Genomic DNA, 24,680 nt, shown 5'->3' with positions numbered 1-24,680 from the left:
TCAAAGCTTTACGCCCCCATAACACATGAACGCACATTGCCTGACATCCGCAGTGAGAGCACGACAAGGGTGCCCACAGGCAACCAGGTTGGTTTGTGACGGACAGGTACACCGACCAATCATTTAATTGTGTCCGAGTGAAATGATTGGTCGTGTTTATTGCAGTCCTGTGAGGGCCATAGACACAAGTTTTCTTCAGATTACTTGGTTTATTGATGGCTATGGTGAAGACGATGTCAATAAATATTATATGAAATGTCTCAGAAACAAGTGACCAACCCTAGCTTTAATAAGGAAAGAGATGCACCTGTCTGCCTCCAGTTTAATTCCTGTTGCACTAGACCTGCCAAGCATCAATTCAAACTATTTGGTAGGTGCACGACCTGCAGAAACGACGCCGCACACCAGCAGAAATGATGGACAGGATTGGCAGGAGCAACGAGGAGAAACTGAGCTTAAAGAGATGCCAAACAACCAAAACCAAATGTAAAACATCTTGAGGCGAAAACAAACAAAAAGAGATGCCATATGACCACAATTAGCAGCCTAATTACCATATAACTATTATAATACCCAGTTTATTATTGTCAAGAAACAAGGACATACTTAACTATCTTATTTTACAAAGGTACCCCCCCAATACTGTGCCCAATCTGGCCCCGGCATTCAAAATGTTCTGTATCTGAACCCTGATTACTCATAACAACATGTTCAGTGCTGCTTTGAGAGGAGACTCCATGCTGCACAGTGTCCAGACTCCTCGGCCGTGACCTCGGCTCCATTCATTTGAATCAGAAAGAGCTTTTTCTCTGGAGGCTGCTGTAGTCACAGAGGAGCTGGACTCAGCTCAGATCTCTCCTTTCTTGGACCTCACATTAACTCTGTGCCAGGGGGCAAATATTCATCTTTTACTGCAAACCGTATATAAGCTTTCACAAGGATAAATGATTTTTCTTGCGAAAGTTAACATATGTCTGACTTTTATGATCTGATCTGAAGCACATGTGGAGAACACCTATGATTATAAAGCCGTAGCTGTAAAATATAAGAATGCGTGATGTTCTTTTCTTTTTTTCTTCCGCGGGGTCACAGATAAATTCGTAATCTTTTCAGTGACTCAACCACATACATTTTTCACCCAGCCCTGCAGAATTCGAACACATCCCCATCTCCGGGACGGACTCCCGACAGAGAAAGCGTCGTTTAGAACTGACCAAAGCACGGTGTCACTACAGGCGTGCCCCTCTTTGTGAGAGTCCAAGGCTCGGATCAGCTGCGTTGTGCCTCGTCCTCACTATATTGTGCAGGCGTCACTGCAAAGGCCCCTCTTCCCTCATAAACACATCCAGAAGGGAGTGATTATTTCTCAAGATGTGGAGATCGAGGACTTGCCAGTTCATGCCTCTTTATGAGTGTTTTGGCATGACGGCTTGTTCCGCCTCACAATACTTTTGTTCCTCTTGTTAGAGGAGATGCTTATCCCAGCCACCCCGTGGGCCATGTGTCTTTGTCACCTTGAGCCCGGCGACTGGGCCGAGAGAAACAGCGCTGCGGCTTTCTGTGTTTGTGTCTCCCTCCAATGAAATGCACCATATCAAGTGTCCCCAAATTAGTAACAGTATTGCAGGTCGTAAAACACGGCATCTCCTTTAATCCGCAGTGACACGACCGTGCCCGCATTCTCTCATGTTGCCACATCAGGAATGCATTTTCATCTAATATGGGGCTTCTCAGACATGTTCATGCATTTTTGAGGCGACCAATTTGTCCCCAGATTGTGAAATTTGAAGATGCAATAAATCAGTGCATTTAGCAGGGATATGAGTGGTTGAAGCGTGGGCTCAGTCATAAGAAAGATTTTTCTTTTCTTTTTCTTGGAAGAGACGTCTGAATTAATGCCAGGACGCAAGTTTGTCATTAAGACGGCGCAGATAAGCTTTGATGAGTCAACTCAACAACATCTTTTATTTTCATTTTGTGATAGAATTGTCCTGTGTTTCCTACAAAACACAAGTTAAATGCCACATTTGTTTACACAGCACTATGTGACCAGTCCAGCACACATATTCGTATTCAAATGGAGCAAATGGGGAAACTGCTCGTGCTGACGGCTGACGAGGATCGGGTGATACGATTGAAATCTCAGCTATGAAATGGACCTCGTGGTTATTGTTCTCTCAAATTCAACCTAATTTTGGAATAACATCCAGGGGTATAACAACGTCTGCTTTGAGTATGAGGATGGGTTTCTCTCCTCCATTCAAGAAATTGAAGGAAAACATTGACGGCAGTGTGAAAAACGTAAAAGAAACTTTTTAAAGTAGCCGCGTGTTTAGTTCGCTGTGTGTGTTCGCGGGTGTCGTCAGACTCCACCGTCTCTGTCATGAGATTTGTTCTCTCCCGAGTCAACAAGACGGAATAATGAACTCATCACTCGTCATCATAGACCCACTGAATACCTATCATTTGAATTATATTGTACAAATACTGCTGGCTCGTTTCCCAGACACACACGTACAGATTCAGTCACACGAGATTGGGCTTGGCAAATGTTTATTTTCCCAAATACTAAATGGGACCCCAGGGATATTATGCTTCACTCCACTTTGTCTCTCACTTGAAGGTCCCTGCTGGGAATCAACTGACATGGAGCCTGCTCGTCTTACGAAAAACTAAGAGACACAGAGAAGAACATATTATATAACATAATATGTAAGTGTTACTTAATAATCTCCCTATCAATGACTACAACCAGCCCACACAAGCCACCATTCTACTTCGGGATCTTTATTTCGTATGGCCAAACATTATCCCTTCAACATTAGAAAGGAATGTGTTGGCTTCATACCTACAGAACCGCATAAATTAACGTGTAGACAAATTACACAAAAAAAGAAGAAGTGACAGACAGAAATGTGAGCTGTGTTCTTAGCTGCCTGCTGTTTGACTCCCTGGCTCCGTGGCACAGCTTTTCTATTATTGTGCTGCTTCCCGGTACTTCTCAAACAAACTCTCACACTCGCTTAATTAAATCCTCGATTGGAAACGTGTTTGTGGAAAGAAAGGCGATATTCCATGCACAAAACACCGGTGCGGACAACTCACGGGCCCTTTGTTTTCCCAAAGTGGGCCGCTCTCGCTCCAACCCGGATTGTGTCTGTGTTTGTTGGCCTGTGAGCGGGTGAATTTATTTCCAACTTCTTCTTTTCAGGGGTCACGCTGGTGGATTTTCACACACACGCCGTGAGCCGCCGGTCGATAAGAGGCCCCGGTCGTTAGAGCAATTAAAATACTCAAGGATTCAATAACCTGTGCTTTATAACATAAATGAGTCGTCCATCTTACTCCGGTCAGGAGGTGTTTCCCTGGAAAAGCTTGGAGCCTTGATTTGTTAGCAGCTCTCACAACATCTGATAATCCATCATCTCACAATGGTTGTTTTTTATTCATGTGATTAAAGTTTTGGCCAAAGTGCCTCTCCCTGGAAATATCCTTGCTAAAGCTGAGGTTGTCTAGGCAAGTGCAGTGACTCCAGAAGCAGCACACACACTTTTGTGACAGAAGTGTCATATGAGGTGGAGGGCTCCCCGTGTCTCGAGTTCACCGAGCCGTTCACACCGCTGACACGGGCGGCCGGTGCTGAGACAGCCAGGGCGGAAGCAACCGTGTCTGAGGAGCGCACTGGTCCTGAGCCATTTGAACCCCTGGCACCGGCAGCCGTGGTCTTGGCCACCAGGAATCTCAGGAGGCCAAAGTTTGTCTGTGACAGTTGTGGCTGCAGCTGCCATGAGGACCCAGAGCGGCAGGAAGAGATGGCGCTGTCTCTGAATAGTTGACAGTGTGTTTAGCTTCAGCATAGTTTTGAAAATGAGCGCAGTTTTCCAGATTCCGACTCGGAATGTCGCTGGTGGTTGGGGGGGCACCCATCATTGATTAGAGGGAGTTAGTATTTTCAAATATATTTAAACGTCATGAAGTAGAGATGTTTTCCCAAATGGTTGACTTGAAAGCACTGGCCCTTCAAGGTCCAAGACGGTTTTAAACCCTAGGGGGCGTTAGGAGCCATGCTCAACCCTTAAATGTAGACTTTTTTAAAAATAAAGTTGGTAATAAATGTGATCTTAAAAAGAGCAGTCATATAATTTAGTTTACAGCTCAAAAAACACATTTAAGTATCTCATTAGAGTCTTTCTTACCTGTGAAAGAAAAGTAAAGCTGTTTGCTAATGATCCATCTTGAACCAACTTGATCCTTTTTAGCAGGTTACTTTAACTTTCTTACACGTAGCTCTCAAGGGGCTAATAATGCTTTTTGATGCCGCCACGCGCTAATGCTAGTGCTCCTCGATGTGAGGCTTAAAGGCATTCCTCCTGTATTATCATAGCGGGGACTGGTTCCAAGCCACAGAATAAATCATACATAATGCCGCGTTCTTTGCACATGCTTCACGGTTTGGGGTATTTTTGGCGCAGCACTTTGTGTTGTAGCAGGCGACGGGCCTGTTGTGATTGACACATTTCTAGTGGGATTTGCGGGGATTGAGAGACCGAGAGAGCATTAGGAGAGGAGACACGGTGCCAGAGGCAACACCTGTAACATGAGTTGCATGAGTTTCAAACAAAGTAGTGTTGCAGTCACTTTTAATCCCAGCTCTGTGACAGAATTAAGTGGAGCAGCCAGAAATGTCCAGAGAAATATGAATCCGCTTGCTTCTTTTATGCCTTGACACTCGTTCGCTGTGGTATTTTTTTTACCAAAACGGTGAGATGATGGGAAATTTGTCCTTTCATTCCATGCATGCAGGTTTGCATTCAGAGGCCAAATAACCTCCGTTAGGTGGAGCAGGAATGCATGAGAGATGAGAGTGTATTTACTGTAATGAGAAGCAGACAGGACGGACTCTGAGCTGCTATTGTTGCGCACAGGTTTGCTCTGGATTCCTGTCTCACCCCTGCAGGCTACAGAGTCATGAATATTTAAATAGGAAAGGGACTTCCTCTAAACATCAATCAAAACCCTATCTATTCAATTACTGGCCTCAGATCTGAGATGTCCAACCAACAGCAGCTTGTGATGAGAGGAAACTCTGCCCGTGGCAAAGGCCTGTGAATATTCCAACCATGTGGACAATGAGTCAATTAAAAACAGCCCCTCAATGGCTGGCAGACCTTCAAGAGAGGAAAGTCACTGGATAGCTTTTTAGTGACACTGCACTTGGAAGAAATTCACGAGGAGTTTTAGTTTGGTTGAAGGCGGATCAGAAAAACAAAGGAGTAATCGCAGTAAAGAAATATTATCCCCTTTTCTTATGAAAAAAAAACAGTGTGCACCCTGTATGAAAATTTAACTCAATTCAGTATTTTCTCATAAAGTGTGTTATAGGCTCGTATTCAAAGGCACTTTCTCCCTCTGAACAGATTTCATCCTTGATAAATGCCAGAGACTAACACTGTTTCTTTTGTATTAAAATGAAGAGAACACATTACAGAGCTTGTGTGCGTGCGTGTGTGTGTGTGTAAATGTGAGTGAAAGATGGGATCAGATACACAAACAGTTCTGTTAAAAAAAAAACACACACACACACACGAGAAAAGAAGTGATTAGATGTAGAAAAAAACAACAGTTTTGGACACCTGTTCAAAGACGCTCGGTTCAGCCTGTGCCATGAGAAAAAAGATGACTCACGCTGGCGGGGGATCAGTTGATTATGAGCGTGTGGTGTCACGGCCCCGGCAACGTCTCTGTCACCGAGCGAACGCACAACACAACGGGGCCGCAATCTCGTTTAACCACAACTACAGCACGCCTCGGCCTGCAGGGAAAGCTGTGCTTGACACAAACCTATCCTCCACTAACAAGAGCCAGACACATCAGCCTGAGTGCTATTCTTGGCAGCCGGCGCTGGTCGTCTATATGAAAGACAGATCGTGCAACGGGGCCAGAGGACTACTACAGGGATTTTAACAGCGACCACTGCAGTGGTTAGTTAATGTGATGTTTTCTTTTTGGGTTATCCTTACATATTGCGGCTTCCTGCTCTTGATTTGGTCAGACTAATTGAGTTAATCAAAGATCAGAGTGTTGTGCCCGGCAGCAAAATGGCTGATTTTAGTCTCATGTCGTGAAGAAAACTATAGAGACTTTACAGACGGGAGATGAATGATCAGAGAACTTTTAATTAAAAAGTGTTCTAGACTCTGATTAAAGGAAAAATCAAGACTTTTTTTGAGAAGCACAATGGTGTCGAAAAGTTTTCTTTTGACTTTTTGACCCCACTGCACATGTATTTTCTGAGGGTTAGATAAAAAGATCAATATACCACATCCTGTAGGTCAGGTATATATGAGGCTAAGTTCAGGAAACAGTTAGCTTAGCTTAGCATAAAGGCTGGAAACAGGGGGGAGCAACTGTCCTGGCTCTGTAGTAGCACCATAGACTGTATAAAGATGGATGATGTGACTTCTCCCCAAAAGTGAAGCCCAGATCGCCACCTGATGACTGGCTGCAGTAAAAGGTCATAAATCCCGCCTACTCCATGTTGATGGATGGGACACGGACGTGCAAGATGGCAGCGTTCGTATACAAAATATTTCAGCTTCATTTCTGGAAAGTAGAAGCAAGTGGAGATGTGTTTATATAGAATCTAAGTGTAACACCTTTAACCTCACTTATTAACATGTTATATTTTGCTTGTGTTATCAGCCCAAAGGCCAAAGTGTATGGATTAATATATTGTGGTTTTAAAGGAGGTTATGTGGAAGATTATTTCTTTGCTGGATTCACAAACTAAGCTAAGTTACTAAGTCTATATCACTTGTCCTCTGGACAGAGCCAGAATGGCTTCTTCCCCGTTTCCAGTCTAAATGCTAAACTCACCATCTCCTGACGTCAGCTTCACACTGACGAACAAAGCATATATTGATCTTTTCATGTAACTCCCAGCAAGAAAGCAAATAAATGTACAGTGAGTGTAAAAGACCTCTGTGTGAACCCACAGTCACCAGCCAATCACATGTCCGACAGAGACAAACAACCATTCACACTCACATCCACACCTACGGGCAATTTAAAGTTGTCATTAACCTAAGGAGCATGTGGACTGTGGGAGGAAGATGGAGAGTACCCAGAGAAAACCAACACAGACACGGGGACAACATGCAAACTCCACACAGAAAGGCCCTGCCCCCTGTCGCGCTGGAACTATCTATGTGTGTGTGTGTGTGTGTGTGTGTGTGTGTGTAAGCCAGTTATAAAACATCAGGTTGACTTGGTTTGAAGTGTAATAAGTTCTCTTTTTTACGTAAGATTAATTGAAAGGCAATCCAGTGAGGAGATGATGGTAAAATATTGTCGGAGCTGGGAGGAATCTGCAACGCATTAAGAGCCTCGCTTGGAGCAGCAGATGAAAGGCTCTGCCCTTATATTAAAAGAACTGCTGGGGAGGTGAAGGATTCTCCTCAGGAGAAATCAGAAACACTCTTTTCCCACTGGCGCACTGACAGTAACTCATCGCGCTGTCAATCCCTTTTAATCAAATTACTGTGATGTTTCAAATGGTCTATTTTAAAGCTGGAATGACATAAGTCTGAGAGATTGCTTGCTTCACATTATGAAAGCTGTTTCAAATCACATGTGCACAATATTTCATTGTCTTTGGCGCTTCACTTTAAAGGACTGTAAATATGACAGAAGATGAGCAGGGAGCGCTCTGGCAGCGTCGTACAGTCACAGATGTGAGAAGGAGAGAGAAGCCCGGAGAGCCGTAAATTATATCTGAATTGGGAAAAAGTGGAAGATGTTTGTTTGCTTTAGCGCAGATGGATCATACTGGAACATCGGGTTGGGGTGAGGGTTTTTCTGATTTCTCTTGAGGTGCTCTGCCTGAGCCAAATGACAGCTAATGTTGGAGGAGATCGTCTCCGGAGTCGAGTAAATAACCTTCAAATAATTAAAAACCTCAAAATATGTTGAGCGGTGATCATTATAAAGGTCAGGGGGTGAAGCGAGCACACGGGATAGTCTCCAGGATTCTGTCAGAAGTCATGGAAAGCACACATTGTCCCGGATAAATAGGCGATCGTGTCATTTATCCTGCAGGTGGGCCTTACCATCAAAGCATGGGAAAAAGAGAGATCATCCCCCGTTTAACCGTGCTCTGTTAAACCTTTCTAACACGCACGCCATATGTTTTACTCGTCTTCAGCGTCATAAACGTGTTACGGGCTGCGAGGGCACAGTAGCCCGTCCTGACACTGAATCACAGCGATCCCTCAGCTCACCTAAATCTTCGCTGCACTCAGCACCTCAACATGAACGGAACCTGTTTATGTGGCAACGGGGTCAGAAAAGCAAACGTGCAACGGTGCATTTAGACAAGAGATTTACGAGCCGGGTGTCGTGCGGGTCTCCGAAGATATTTACACCTAATATCTGTTAATCTGGTGACGATATCCTTATTAGCCCTTCAATACTCAGTTTATTAAAACGGGACGTGTCTGAAGCTATACACCGGTGTGACGGTGAGTTATTTGACCACAAGCCGTGCACCTCCGACCTCACCCTCTGAGGCAAACAAGATCAGGCTGTGCCTCCGAGCACAGGCTGGGGCACAGGAAACAGTCGGCCATCACTGAGGCCGTTAAACTGAAGTCATGGAGGTAGTAGACTTATTGTACTCTGCACTCTTTTTGGAACTGCTTTCTAATGAGGCGTACTTTACAAAGGCCTCTAAAGGATTTTATTAACGATCAATAATTTATTGTTCTTATTGTTTTTATTTACCATGCTTCATAGAACAGTAACAAGGCTTTAATAGGGGGGCAGCTCTTGTGCAGATGTGGTGGTTTAGCAGAGAGAGAAGGACCAGGATATTGTAAAGCAGGGTTATTAGAAGAGTTAGTGAGTCATTAATGAAAAGGTTATTCCACTAAAACAATCTCATTAATAATAGAATTAAAGAGTTAGTTAAAGACAAAGAATATTATTTAGGAGCATATAGCAGGCGAAGGGATTCTTCAGGAGCTGCCGTCTGTCTGTATGTGGAATGCTTGTCTCGCAAATCGTTCATCCAAACCTTGGCCTCCAATTGGCTTCCCACTTAGCATGTGTTTTGTTAGTGGCCCAGGGAAGTGCAGTGCCAAGTTGAGTGCCATTTGGACATGTAACACGTTCAATATAAAAAAAAACGAATAAACAGTAATAATCTGCCGACCAAGTTGAACAGGTCTTCTTCTACAGTATGTCCTCGGATAGACTACAGCAGACATCATATCTGTCCCTCCAGATCATTTAGAAAATAGAGCAAATTCTGTTTCAGTTTATAAAAAACATTGACTATAAAATCTTCAATGCAGATTAACCAGGTAGGATGAACTCAAAGTTTTCTAAAGTCACTCTTCACCATCGACTGTCTATAAAAACGTCTGCACACAGCATCCAGCACATAAACAGAAAACACGTGACAGTAGAACTGTTTGAGGAGGACTCACTAATGAGAAGGAAGAATTCTGAAGCAGCTCTGCAGCATTAACACAGTACATTCCAAACAGGCAGCTTTAGAACGGGCACTGCACTAGTTCCCATAATAAGTTGAATAATGGCATATGAGGAATTTATTCAACATTAATAAAGCCTTTAGTCACATTTTTCTAAGCTTTATTTGAAAATGTGATTGGCTTTGCTGACTTTAAAAATGTAATTTCTCACTGTGATGAAAAGCACTCAAGGACAACTCTGTATAGTGTGAGAAATGCATGAGTCATACTTACACAAAGCATGATTCCTGTCACATTAACATCCTGAACCATTATTCAAAGTTTTCTTTTCGTTTCATGGCCAAAGTATCACGTCGGCCTGACGGTTCCTAACGTGGCTGGCATGTGCCGAGAGGACCTGACGAGACCGGGGGAGCGAGGGGCAGTTGACTTTCACCAGCCAAGGCCCTCTGTTTGACATCATGTTTTTTAATGAGAAGCAGCTGACTGCAACATCAGCTTCGTACCGGCATTAGAAAAACACATGAAAGTTCGAGCTTTAAACATGTCCAGATTCCTTTTGTGCGCCACGGGCAGAACTCGCCTGCTCGTCAGCATTACAATCAATGGTGCCTGTGATCATCAAGGGTGGAAATGAGCTCTTAGCCTTGGAACACACACACACACACACACACACACACACACACACACACACACACACACACACACACACACACACACACACAAAAAGGATGATAAACCGCATATTCATTAAATAAACATTGCGGTTTGTGAGCCATTTTGTTGGCTTTGTTTATAATGTTTTACATCAACATATTCATCTAAAATAATAACATCTAAAAAATCATATTAACTCTGCGCTAATGTATTTGTGCAATCAATAGCTGCTCCATGTAGGTTGAGGCTGTAAAAGCTTTTTGCCTCCGACCAGTGATTGCCAATAGAAGCCGTTCTCTCCTGCAGAGAAATCAATTTCATGCTCCTTTTTCAGCTCGGGCCTCGGTTTGATTTGCTTCAAGACAACAAATGGTTCAAAAGAACGCCCCCAGTCCTTTGTATTATGAGCAACGTGTGTGATCATGATGCAAACAAACAGGTACATTTATTTTTGGGGGTGTAAAACAGACGTTGACCCATAGCGGTCCTCCCATGTGGCAGAAGGACACGCTGCTTTCAGACCACAGACTGTATATGTTTCAGACACACACTGAAGTCGGGAGGGCGTATGTGAGAACGCAAATGTCAAAGTCAGTTGCTTAATACATTCTCCTGAACGTTTCCCGCCAGCTCCCTTGTAAAATCCAGATAATATCCGAGTGAGACGATGTGAGAATAAAGCAGGAAAATGTCAGCAAAATACACATCAGCGAGCAAGTGGTCGTGTTGGTGATGTTTCTAACACACGATGGCTTTCAACTCTTTTTGTTCATTTTGCTTCCTCTCCCAACAACTTTATTTTGTTCATTAATTTTAGTTTCTTTGTTCTTGATCTCTGCGCTTGATTTGATTCCAAAAGATATGACTCTTTTAAAAGTCTTTATTATTATTATTATTATTATTAGTTGCTGTACATGCTATTTGTATTTTATTAAAAGTTTATTTTTTGTTTATTATAAGGAAGTCATTTCAGGATTCACAGCAAAAACAGTTTTCTTATGCTGTTGTTTCCTGCCATGTCAAATTTTAACAAATGAAACCTGAATTGTCAATGCGCTGGTAACAAAAACACTTTCATTCTGCAGTGTAATTTATACGTCACGTTCTTCCTCCTGCGTGCTCGGCCCAGGTGTCACCACTCTCCTGAATGTTCTGGAAATCTGCCTCCTGCTGCATCTGTGACTTTACCGACCACATTTTCCATATTGGCTGTTGCTCAATGTGCCACAATGAAAACAATGTAGGCAGAGCAGGTTTTAAAACTCAGGAGTTGTTTCCTGGCTGTTGTACTGATTATATGTTTATATAACCAGGATGACACATTCTTCTCTGCTCTTTCTTCTGTCACCCAAAGAAGAAGAAGAAGAAGCAGAGGCGAAGTGTTTACACATCAAATTAAGCCTGTCATCATGTCCTACTGTAACGACTTCCCCCTCATGGAGCCTGTATCATCTTTTTAACACCTTTGAATTACCGTGCTCAGAGATGGAGATGCTGTTTGCTGTGTCTGGTTCTGTGTCTCGAGGAGTCTTCTCTAGCGGTGGGCCGGCAGGAAGAGTCGGGGAAGCTCAAATGCCCTCCCCTGACAATATCTGTTTCAACATCCTCTGCGTGGATTCCGTCTGAACTCAACCCCTGACCCCTTCCCTTGTCCCCGAGCCTGGGCCCTGGCCTCGCGCGGCCGTCCGTCCTCCTGGGTACACGCTGACCTGTGAACTCTGCCCTCGCCTCTGAGGCCCCCGGTTAGCGACCCCGCACACAGACTTCACAGGAGAGAAAGAACACAAGACGCAAAGTTGCCCCTCATCACTAGTCACGCCCGGGGGTGTATTGTGTCGTGGAAAGCTGACACCGGCCAATTTAAAAGAGTCGGCTATTGTAGTTTGAGTTATTATCTATGAATTTGAACAAATACATCCTGAATACGGGCTCCTGTAACAGCGGACCGACCGCAGTGATGATAACAAACCAAACTTCTTAACTTCATTAATTAGGAGCAGGTCGCTGGGGGTCAACATGTGTTTATTCTCAGGAAGGAGCATTAAGGGGATTAGCACTAATCAGACGGGATTATAAAACGCTATTACCCAGCTGGATGGTACTTTCCTGCCTGAGCTCTTCACTTTGTTCGCCTGTGGAGGAGGATGTTTGCTTTAGAGAGAGGGATCGTGATAATGACTCCTCTGGTGATGCTTTCTTTGTAAACACAAACACACTGGACCTCTCGCTTACCTTTGACCCGAAACTCGGAGGAAACGAGTCCGTTAAAGAAAGAGGGTTTCAATGCAGGATGAAGGAAAGTGTGCGGGAGATGTTTCACAGGGTTGGGTTAGTGGATTTCTTGTTGGAGCTATGATAAGGACGTATTTAGTGTTTTTGTAATGTACTTTACTGCGTTTGAAAGTACATATACATTTTACTGTACTAAAATATTGTATTTCCCAGAGTATTTCCCTTTTTATGCCACACACTCCATCACGTTTGTACAGTCATCTGGCAGCTATGATCAACAGACGCCTATTGCATTCACTGTTTTTCTGAATTAATGAGATTATTATGTCAGAATTAACATGAAGTCATATAGATGGAATTGTTTTGTTGCTTTGTCAACTTTGCGCAGGCGCCTCAAGACTTTGGGATTGTTCGGATGGACAGTAGGATTGTGAACTATGTCTGTGAATCAGAAACACAGCAGGATTTTGTGAATACAAGAGATCTAACTGCACAATATAAAGCATTTTTAGATTAAAAGGCAGAATTAGTGTCACCTCAACCAGCTTCAACATTTAAATTACATGCTAATGCACCAATAATACTCTGGTATGATATAATATATTTTATAAAAGTCATTCTGCACTATTAGAACGTTTACTTCTGATACTTTGAAGTACATTTAGCTTATTATCCACTTTTAGTTATTTTGCCTCCCACTATGTATTAGAAACACTTCTTTCTATTATGGAAGTCAACAGAATCAGCATTAATTATCATTATGACATTGACGTTATAGTGGAGCTATTGTAGTATTGTATAGTAGTTACTTGCAGGATCTTGTTTCAATTTTTTTCTGTAGCAGCTCAGCAGTCGACCTGCATTGTACAACCCAAGATGGCACATTTTCATTTCATCAAAAATATAAAGAAACATTTTTCCGGCAACATCTATAAATTTCCCAGTGGAGCCACGGAGGTGAAGGTAATTGCTGCTAAAAAACGAAAGACAGACAAAACAAACACATTATCTGTCTGTCTCAGGATGTGTCTGTGATTTAAATTCAACGTCCTGGTGGTTTCGGATTTTTTATCTCCTAACACACACGTATTTATGAAGCCGCTCACTTTGTCAGCCTGTAAAAGAGCAGGAGAGGAATACTACGGCTGTCAACAGGGTTGTAGCTGCAGTGCTTGTGTAACGTGTGGCATGCATGTTCTCGGGTCTGTCCGTGTGTTCTGGTCTTCATTAGACTTAGACTGAACATCTTTGTGGCCTGACAGAAAGATCCTTTCATGTGTCCCCTGCCTGGTCCCACTCACCAGAGCCTAACCAGAAACATGCCACTGCCCAGGGCAAGGTCAGATTTCTCACCATACCACAGTATTAAAGCAACATTGCCTTTAATGGAGGGGGGGGGGGGGGACACTCTGGTTATTCCTCATCGGTCGAGCAGACAATGTACTCCATCTCATCATATTGAAGGAGTAGCAGCGCAAATGGACATCCAGTCCATGTGGTAGTAATCTGGAGCCTGGCTCCGCTCGATGATCTCACTGACCTGAAACGCGAATGGGAGTCAAATTTGGAGCTTTTCAAATCGTTCAGGTTACGATCGGTGTCATCTGAAAAAGGGAAAGTCGAGTACATCCATTTTATTTTTCGCCTCATAATTCAAAGTCAAACCGGGGATTGTACCTTTCATCAGGGAGGAAATTCCACCCATCCCTTCCGAGGAGGAGTAATGTTACAGCGGTTCCATCAGCAGGATGACCCATAAAAGTGGCTTAGATTTGATAAATAGCGATGCACGGCTCATTGCGGTGTTAATCTGCGGAACGGGTCCAAAGAGGTCAGAGGAAATCTGTGGGAGAAAAAGGCCTATCTTTGTTGCGCTCCTCTGAAAGGACTCACTGTGTTGTTCTCAATCCTAATAAAATGGGGGCTAATGTCAACCAGAAGACGGGCAAATATTTAACTGACTGGGATTATTCAAAGAGCCAAATGAATAATGTTGTTTTCAGAAATATGCGTTTAAATGTGAAAGCAATATCCCCTGCCTGACTTTCACAATAGGGATGCAATGTCATGCAAAGTGAATAAGCCCTCGCTGGCCTTTACCATCGCAGAAAAAGCTTTCATACTGACGACTTGCCTATTATTTAGTCGTTGCATTTTTTTCCCCATCCCTTTCTTTTATGTCCTCGGAGACTTGGATGTCTTGCAACATGCCTCAAAGGAGGATGGAGGCCCTTTTGTTTTGAGGTTTTCACACTTGAGGGCCATGGTATTCGGTGTGTGCGGGGAGAGAGAGAACTGTGACAGCCCGAAAAAAGGGAGAGGGGCTGGGCTGGGCTGGCTCGCACAGAAAAGGGAGCCTTGGCGAAAACACTGGCGTGGCTCCCTAGAAAAGAGCGAAGGGGATTAGTGCGCGCCGACCAAAAGGAACTAATCTCCTGTGACATAATAGAACTGTACATAAACAACGTCCCTGAGAAGTGAGTGGCGGAGCGCTGGCTGACTGGAGAGGCTGAGTGTGTGAAAACAAGGGCTCGGAATAATTTGTCGCTCGCCGAAAGGAAAATTGTGACAAGAGCGGCCTTCACGTCTGAACATCTGGAGAGCAACGTCTTGTCACAGGCACGAACACTCATGAGAAAAAGCGAGAGAGGGGAGGGGAGCGGAAGAAGAAACTCATAAAAAAGGATCAAATTGATGCAGGAAATCCAAGTGCAAAAGTTAGAAACAATTAATCGTAAAACACTTACTATTTTTTATTTGCTTTCCCTCTACAAACACTGTTTGCTCTGGTGGATTTTTGTTGTCTGCACGACCACAACCCCAAAACATTTGTGTTCATTAAATAAGGTGGCTGTGGGTCAGCGGGTCACCCATTAACCAGAAGATTGTTGGTTTGATCCCTGACTGCTCCATTCCACGTCCCAAAGTGTCCTTGGGCAAGAAACTGAACCTCCAACTTGCCCGTGACGGTTGTGCCGGAGGTGTGTGAGTGATGTGTGATAGAGAAAGTGTGTGTGTGTGATTGGGCAAAACTGAACTGTGAAGCAATGGGAGTGGTTATTAAGACTAGAAAAGTGCAATTACGTATGTGATGATCTTTGGGATCACATTGATCTGCATCGAATATTAGACAGAAATCTTTTTAGATTTACACTCACCGGGCACTTTAATAAGATCTCATGCTGATACTGAGGGGTTCCTCCCTTCGTTCTCAAAACAGCCTCTATCCTTCCTGACGTTCTGCATTTCACAAGATGCTGGAAACTTTCCTCCAGATGACTCTGCTCCGTGTTAACATGATTGCATCACATCATCTCTGCAGATTTGTCATCTGCGCATTCATGCTGCCAATCTCTCTGTTCTGCCACATCCCAAAGGTCTTCTACTGAAGTTCACTGAGCCGACTTTGTGGTTCTCCTGTTGTTGCAGCCTATTTACGTCAAGGCCGGACGTCTTGTACCTTCTGAGATGTGAGTTTGTCTCTGCTGCTCACTGGATGTTTCGTTTTTTTTCGCAGCATTCTGAGTAAGAACTCCAGAGACTGTGGTGTGCGTCTGGCACCAACAATCATGTGAATTTTTTCCCGTCATTCTGATGTAATGCTGAGCTCCTGCGTTCCAGTACTGCCACATGATTGTCTGACTGGATGATTGCATTAATAAACAGATGTTCTAGTAAAGTCCTTGGTGAGTGTGCGATGAAAGAATGAAAAATTAAATATAATCACTGATCTCTGATGCAGATGATGTGTGAATACATGTGAACAGATACTGAGATTCAGCTCAAGACCATTTTTGACAACTGCTCTTGTTTCCATGAAGGTTGAACTCATGTCCTGAATGAAAGTAAAGCGCATACCTCATAACCCCATAACATTAATAAATCAAGCTGCACCAAATAACACACGTCCATAGATATCAGTCCCCTGAATATGACATCAGGATCCATGAATTATTCTTGGGGATATTGGTGAAAACTTCCTGCATCTGCCACTTTGTGTGGATCATGTGCCAACATTTTAATGGGTTCTTCCTTCACCCATGTCCCATCCTTCTACTCAGTTTTGTGGAAATCCGTTGAGTAGTTTTTTCTGCAATCCCAAAAAATAAACCAACCAACCAACAAAGTGGTCCTGGATCCTCGCCCTGAGCCGCAGCCATACCAAAATGTAACGAGTTCTTCCTCGACTCACAATACATGCTTCCACCAAGTGTCATAGAAAACGGTTATGTGGTTTTTGCATAATGCTGTAAACAAACAAACACAAACACTGATGAAAACATAACCTTGGCTGAGGTAGCTTGCACTAAGTAGAGAACAAAACTCCGCCAGGCCCAATAGTCTCCTTAAAATTGAATCAAGCTGCACCAAATTTCATATGCTCGTAGATACAAGTCCCATAAATATGCATGATTATTTTCATCAAGATCTATGTATTATTCCCTGGGTAATTGATGAAAGCATACAACGCCCCGACTCGCAATGTTAAAAGTTAATGAAAGAAATTCTCGGATCTGCCCCAAAAGCTCATGTGTTGTGTCTTGGTCAATGTCCAAGTTTCATGGAAATCTGTGGACTAGTTTTTGCATAATCCTGCTGATGAAGAAAGAAAAAAATGGGGATGAAAACACAACATCCTTGGTGGAGAGGATAATAATCTGCAAAAGAAACATAAAGGACAAGAACCACAGATCAAATTCAGTCTCTCTGGTGTAAATAAACTCATTAAAATAAGAAGAATATGATGCCTGGACACAAACGACAAAGTGTTGCACTATAACACACTGTCTAGCTCTGCTCCCAGGATTATTATACGTGTGCTAGAAAAGGCTTTCATTCAACATATGCAGGAAGCCAGCTTGAGCCTTTTAATGCAAACAGTACACACTCCACACATCTACTGTAGGCCCGAGTCTCGCAGTGTCACTCTGAGCTTTATTTTCTTGTAAACATTTCCACTTTTTTCCTTTTTACGTGTGTGAGAGGCTGCCGAGCAGAGGAGGGGATTTGATGTTTCTCCAACACACAAGTGCTCTTGAGAAGCGGGTCGTTATGTTGAGGGGTGCCCGACCCCAGCGACGCGGATTTCACTCGGGCTGTTGAGCTAGATGACCTGTTTATTTGGACTTGCAGAGTGCATGGCTCTGGCTCCTGGGCCGATCAGTGAATATGCTGTACGCACACAGTCTGCCACGGTGGAGGCTGCGGCCAAAATAAGCAACAGCAACTGCCAAACAGCACTGGGAGGAGAAGCACGTCTATTTACCGCCCGCTGCCGCGTCAATTAAACAAACAGCGAAGGGAACTGATTAAGGATTATTTTATTACTTAGCAGTTTGTACAGTTTCTACCATGGAAAAATAACATGTAACATAAGACTGTATTTACAATTCAATTTTTACAAAATGTCTTTACAAGATTTTTTTCTGCCGGTTCAAAAAGTTTCGAGACTAAAACACACAGAAACATACACATTCACACACATCCAAACCAAACTTTGTAATACACACATAAATAAATATAGACATTCACTGACTGCTCCACGACAAATATTTCTACAGCCAAGAACATGTACAATTCATCATTTCCACACAAGTTATAATTTCATTAATAAACATTACATATTACTCCCAATATAGTTCTTTGTTAATCTGTTAATGAAATATTGCTAACATATTGAAAAGAGGTAATACTATAGACATTATTCCATGCCAACAGAACGCTAATGGTCGTCATGCAAAACCATTACGAGCTTTCAATTTGAAGCAGGTAATTCATTTACAGTTCAAATAAGAAAATCAAATGTACTACATGCAACATACTACATGAAATATTCTGGGTTAGACAACAATGACTTTAATTACATTATCCATCAGTACTGACTGTGTGCCTAAGCGCCTCTTTAAAGGGTAACACAAAATAAATAGATGACTCTCTACTTTTCTTTCTTCATGAATGAACAATTGGTTTTACATGTCGGGCTTTTCCTACCATCCACGTTGAAGCATCTTCGAGCAGGTTGCCTAAGTAATTGTGTTTCTATTTGCCTGTCATCAAATCCAATTAAAATGTTTAATATCTTTATGCTGGATCGCAACATTTCATTTTTGGGATTCCTGGATCTGGATACTTTGACCTGGAATTTCATATCTTCTTTATGATTTCGCCGTGCAGACCAACCCGTCACCATGTGCCTTGTGTCAGTCAAGAGAGAGGGGTTTGATAGAGGGAGAGCTGATGTGTTGTGGAGCCTGGAGAGGATGGATCCATATATCACAAGCTGGGGGAGGTCAGTTCATGGTCTGGTGCGCTGTGTTTCTGTCTGGTTCCAAACATTCCTTCCCCGACAGACTGGAGCAGAGAGCCGATGATACGTCTCCCGACTGGGGTTTGCCTCGACTTGAAACTCAGTGTCTCTCTACCGATGGCTTCTGGTGATGAGAGTGATGCTGCCGGAGTCTGGGTCCTAGAAAACGATAAAAATCGTTTTATTTTTTCATCATAAATGTGCTGGTTGTCTTGCTGCATCAAGACCTGTTATCTGGGTCAGAACTACTATTTACATCATCTATTTTTGCTGAGCTAAACACCCAATGTTGTGCATAATTTTCATAAGAAATCTTGCTGCATAAAGGGTCAGAAGCATCTTCAGCATTGATTCTTTAAACTGCAGATTTCTTGGGCAATTTGAGTTCAGCAAGAACAAGCTGTAAACTCTGAAAAAGCATCACCTTATAAAGTTAATATGGTGAACCTAATAGGAAACAGTCGGCGATACATCCAGCAGACAAAAAGCAACATTATCTTATATTAATGTATTTTGGAAACCTGATTAATGTTGGATTAATATTCACTCTCCTACTAACTTAATTTGGTCTCCGGCATGGCAAATATCTGTTTGTTAAGTTGCTAGATTCTTTCTTTTTTTTTTTTAAACCGAAAACAGCCTTTCACAGTTAGAAACAATGCTAATGTGGCCACTGACCAAAACAGTTAAGTTGTATGCCAGTAAATAACAAAACCAGTGAGCCAACAGACATCCCATTGGCTCCATTGAGCTTTTGGCATCTAATATTCTGCTATTTTACGGGTAGCAATGAACCAGACTATTTCTTGGCTCCGAGCACTTTCCAGGCAATGTGTTTATTAGTGAGCTTTGAGGAGCTGGTCAATAGATTTTTATTATTGTTGGACACAGGTTAGCTGTTTCCCCTTGATTCCTGTGTTTATGATAAGCTAAGCTAACTGGCGGCTGCCTGTAGTCTTGTATTGATGGCTCAGATGTGAGAGTGGCAAGAAAAAAAATAAGCATGTTCACCAGAATGTCAAACTATTCCTATAGGTTACATAGAAAAATCTATAGTATGCTGTTAAACGGACAGCACCCTCTGTAGGCATTTATGCACGTCTTCTAAAAGCTTACAGATACAGACAAAATGCAGCTGTACCACTGGAAATCGTACCAAAGTAAAGGACGCATGGAAGAATGTGGACAGTGAAAGAAAATACATTTTTGTACATAAAAGCTACATAAATTAGCCTTTATTGGGCTTGATATAGCACCAACAGGTACCATGATATAAAAAATAATGGCCCTGACAACTCAGGGCCATTAATGAATTATATTCATTAAAAAAAACATTATTTTATCAAATTGTTTGACACAGCATCAGCCGATAGGGGATTGGTACTTACGGTGTTGAATGACTGGTAATATGTTTGGGGTCTGGAAGGTCTTGACAGTGGCAGGACCCTCTCCTCCAGTTGTTATGACTTGCACCTCCAGTCTGTAGTAGGTGGACGGCCGCAGGTTGGACACCACGAGCAAGTTATGATCCTGCCGAGAGAGGGAGGTGGGAAATGCAATCAGCTGAAATACAACCGGGTGTGCTTTTGAATTTGACAGGACGTGGATCGGAACGGGCTGTTAGACCAGGGGAGTGTCGGCTGCAGAGCTCGTCTTTGCACAAGCCACAGACAAAAACAAAGACTTTGTTTTCATAAGGCTCGCTGTCTCTCCTCTCCGCTGCCAGCTTGATAAAGTGTGCGGTGGGTGGTTTTATTTATAGACGAGCTCCAGGGGCTGGGAGGTGCAGATAGGCAGAACGTGCTGTTGATGGAGCAGATTATGTCAAAAGAGCGGCTTTTTTTTTTTCTCATGGCGCTCGCGGAGGATAAAAGAGGAAGACGTGAAGGCAGATGGAAAGGTAGAGGAGGAGAACTTCCAGCAGGACACAACACTTCCTCAGATCTATTCCTGTGTCTGTCTACACTGCTTATCACAAGATTCATGCAAAGAGGCCACAACAGTGTTATCCCGAAATCACCCTCACCTCTGACAGATGCTGTGAAACGAAACGCTGCAGATAGAACATACTTTCCTACTGCAAGCCAGACTTTCCTGACTCTATATGACAGAGTATGGTCCTTGCGGTGCACTGAACCGTATTCAATGTGTCATATTTTTAAACAGTCTTCACTCTATGGCTATTAAGGGAGTTAAAATAGAAACCAATCTCGTTTTAATAACAACAGACTTACTGGAGGCAGGATCTGGGACTGCGAGATGATGCTGTTGGGGAGGCTGTTTTGCCGGCTCTCGGTGGTGATCTCGGCCCAGGTGACCTGGAAGCCTGTGATTCGCTGATTGGGAGCCACTCGGGACACGCGCCACAGGAAGTTGCCGGTGATGTTTCCCTCGTTAATGGAGAAGGAGGCTGTCAGGTTCTCAGGCTTTGCCAAAACCTTTGGAAGCCCCGGCGCTGTTTCGGGAAAGGCGACGGTGAGAAAAGGCCAATAAAGTGTATTTTCCTAAGATGTCAAACTGTCTCTAATATTACCAACCTGTCAGACAGGAATGAGATAACAATCAAAATACAACATGCTAACTATGCTGAAGGGCGGCTGTATGTGAGAACACAAATGTCAGTATATCAGTTGCTGTAGGGGTGAGTTAAATGTTGGAGTTGGTCAAATGTCTGTAGAATGTCTGACTGAGCCCATGAGAGACTGCAGCAGGAAAATGTTCAGAGGATTCACAGCGATTGGGTTTGTAGGTGACAAACGAGGAGGTTAAGTTTTCACTCCTGTCTGTTTGTTGGTTGGTTTGTCAGCAGGAACACAGAGCGGATTTCCACAAAACTTCAGCGGTCAAGAAAGAACTCCTTCAATTTTGGCACAGATGTGGAAAAACAGATGGATCCAGGAATCACTTGCTTAAATATTGCGAGAGACGTCCTCTAAAGGCGTTTTTTTGACATTTTCACCAATGTCCCAGGAAGTAATTAATTGATTTTGATGAAAACAAAACAAAACAAAACAAAACAAAACAAAACAAAACAGGAACATTTTGGGACTGATGTCAATGAGTGTGTGTCAATGGGTGCTTGAAGTTAAGGGGACTAATGGAGGAGGTACAGTATGTGCTCTACCTGTGCTATTCTTATATTTAGCATGAAATACAGTGTTGACACCCACATGGATCCATTTAATGGCTTTTAAGTGTCCCCCTCCTGAGCACTCACCTCCCTCCCCTGGGCAGGGGATGTGTTTGTGAGTCTTGCTGCGGATGGTGGCACAGGACGGCGTGAGGAACGTGGTGCTCTCATCCTTGGAGCGTCTCTTGGACTTCAGCATGTGAACGGTGACTTTGTACTTGCAGGAGAACAGCAGGCCCGGGAGGTTGATGTAGTTCTCCTGCGCCAAGAAACACATTATTCAGCCTCTGATGACTTTGACATGTCACCCGGGTCAGGTCCCATGCAGCTTCAGAGATAATTAAATACACAGCGCCGCGGCAGATCACATTCCCACTCAGGCCTCAGGAACATGCCCCACATTACAGGACCACTTTGAACGCTCACATGGTAAGGGTTAGGCCGCTATTCTCCTACTCAAACTGCAATATAAATGATTTTTTACAGCTCCCAAATGCAATAACAAGGATGAACTTAATTAAGAAGCTGTAACCAAAGTGGATTCATGTGTAATTTGAAGGGGAGAGTGGCCTGTAAATCCATGTTAATAAATTCTGTGCTGCAGTTTTACAATTTACACCCACTTCGAACTTTCATTATCTGTTGATCTTGACCAAAATCACATTTCTCGAGGCTTTTTAGGGAAACAAGGGGGAAAAAAGTCACACTGAGCAGTGGATACATATCTTGCATTTGTAATAAGAGGTTCTACATTAATAGGCGGTCCCCTGAGAGAAAAAACTGTGTGTATATTCCCTCTGATATGAAACAGCTTTGATTAAAAGTGAATGAGGCGCTGTGCTCACATAAAAGCACAAGCCTGGAGTCTTTCCCAGTGATCTATAGAAAATGGATGTATATTTCCTAGCAACCAGCGTGTCGGTCCCCGAAGAATGTGTTGATTGCCAGGCCTCTGCCATGCTGCATCAGCCTGGGCTCAAACTGTTAACCCCCCAACCCCGGACTCTCTCGCCCCCCCTCGCCGCACCCTACAGGAAAGACCCACGCAGAAGCATTACTAAGGGCTGCTGGACATGAATGATTCCCCCATTCCGGGAAACATTTTTTTTTTTTCAGCAAATGCGTTTTATTGGCCAAAACACCACATGACTGACTCATAATATTCAAAACAAAAGCCAGTGATTTGCCCTGAGCAGATCCAACGCACCAAGGCTTCAGGGCTCTCTCTCTCTCTCTGCAGAGTTGTTTTCTTTAGAGGACAAAAGCGCAGCCACGTGCTTTGCATAGCACAGAGCTGCTGATCAAGTCATAGCCCTGTGCACTCTGTGATCCAATCCTCTGCCGGAAGGTGTGAAACGCTTCTTGGTGACTAACCTGCGTGACCGATTTCTCTGGTCCTCGGGTCTCGTTGTGGCTGCAGTACTCCGGCATCCACTGGACGTGGTAACGACTCACTGAGGGATCTGAAAACAGGGTGGATGAAAAGAAGGAGATGTCACATAACAGAGACACAACCTCAGTATTCAGATCCAATACTTCATATTGATCCAATAATCCATTACAAGTCCTGACTGATTTATCGGTTGGCCAATAATATCGAGCCTTTCACAAACGTATCTTTTACAGAATAAACAATGGAGAAAATAAAGATGTGCATTTATGTTTAAATTTTACAAAAGAAATTGTATTGGTTGTTGTACCGTTGGAGGAAATTTTTTTGTCCCTAATATCTATATGGATATCCACCCCCCAAAATCCATATTGGTCGAGCTCAATTGAACAACAAACGTTGTTAGCTCAATTGACCGGATCAATTAATTATTTGGTATTTGGCATTTTTTTCTTAGATGGAGCATGCTTATTTGGGAACTCAAACAGATCAAATGTAAAACCTGCTGTCGGAACTATTTCAGTTGGTGCATGAAGGATGCTCCATCTAGGAAAAACATTTCTGAGATTCCCCATAAATACTCAATTGATCCAAAATCAATAGGTTAATCAATTGTAAAGTTGCTGATACATTGCGATGTATTGAGCAGGTAAAGGTTGGATCTAATTTTCCTATACGCACACTGTTGGACGGTTTAATTGGACAACGATGCATCTTTAAGGTCATCTCAGGTTTTGCATGTGAACTCCTACAAAGAGACCATTAACAAGTGGGTGTGGTTCAATGGAAAGATAAATCACAAGATTGAATTTCATTGGAAATGTCGTTGGAAAATGATCAGCAATTTTCTGTTCGAACCCAACTGAGCCAGAGAGAAAACTAACCAAGCTCGACCTGAACCTTTTTTTTGTGTCCGAGCCAACGTGATCGAACACAACCCGGACCCGAATATAATTTCAGAGTTTTTGTCTGAACCCGGCCTGACCCTTTGGGACCATCGGGTTTATCTTGATAAACACACTCTCTTTAGATGAAGTGCATCGGGATGCCAAAGGAATATGATGTAACTACTTCAGTGATCAAATAAATGTCATGGAGTAGAATCGTCTGCTGATCTCCCTCTGAAATACAGTTGAGTTAAAGTATGAAGAAAGTTTTCATACCTTCAATCTATAAGTACATTACTTGATTAAATATTTTTAGTAACATTCGACAGCTGAGCCCACAGAACATGAATCTGATATCAAAAGACAATCTGACAGACTGACGTGATTCACTGATATCTGTATCTCACAGATTACAGCACTCCCTGACATCTGCTGTCACACTTTCCATTATTGATGATCACGATAACTCTGAAAATAAAAACTTGAAAGTGAGTCCTTCTTTATCTTTGTATGAACTTATCAACATGGTTTTCCTGCTTCTTAAACCTTTCCTTTTCCTCGCTGAAGGCTTTATAATTCTCAA

General features: G+C 43.0%; 1 protein-coding gene across 1 annotated transcript in view; it reads right to left on the bottom strand.

Annotated features, from left to right (window-relative positions):
- Positions 1–17,686: 17,686 nt before the first annotated feature.
- Positions 17,687–24,680, bottom strand: part of LOC117755092 (anosmin-1) — a 43,382-nt gene continuing 36,388 nt past the window's right edge. Inside the window, exons 10-14 of the mRNA XM_034574606.1 lie at positions 23,195–23,283; positions 21,908–22,079; positions 20,925–21,145; positions 20,079–20,220; positions 17,687–18,849 (exon numbers count right to left, since the gene is read on the bottom strand). Coding sequence (XP_034430497.1) covers positions 18,791–18,849; positions 20,079–20,220; positions 20,925–21,145; positions 21,908–22,079; positions 23,195–23,283 — 683 coding nt within the window. The 3' untranslated portion in view covers positions 17,687–18,790. The remainder of the gene's footprint in view (positions 18,850–20,078; positions 20,221–20,924; positions 21,146–21,907; positions 22,080–23,194; positions 23,284–24,680) is intronic.

Source organism: Hippoglossus hippoglossus, chromosome 21 (assembly GCF_009819705.1).
Source record: "Hippoglossus hippoglossus isolate fHipHip1 chromosome 21, fHipHip1.pri, whole genome shotgun sequence".
Taxonomy (NCBI): domain Eukaryota; kingdom Metazoa; phylum Chordata; class Actinopteri; order Pleuronectiformes; family Pleuronectidae; genus Hippoglossus; species Hippoglossus hippoglossus.
This window is presented reverse-complemented; position numbering and strand designations above follow the sequence as displayed.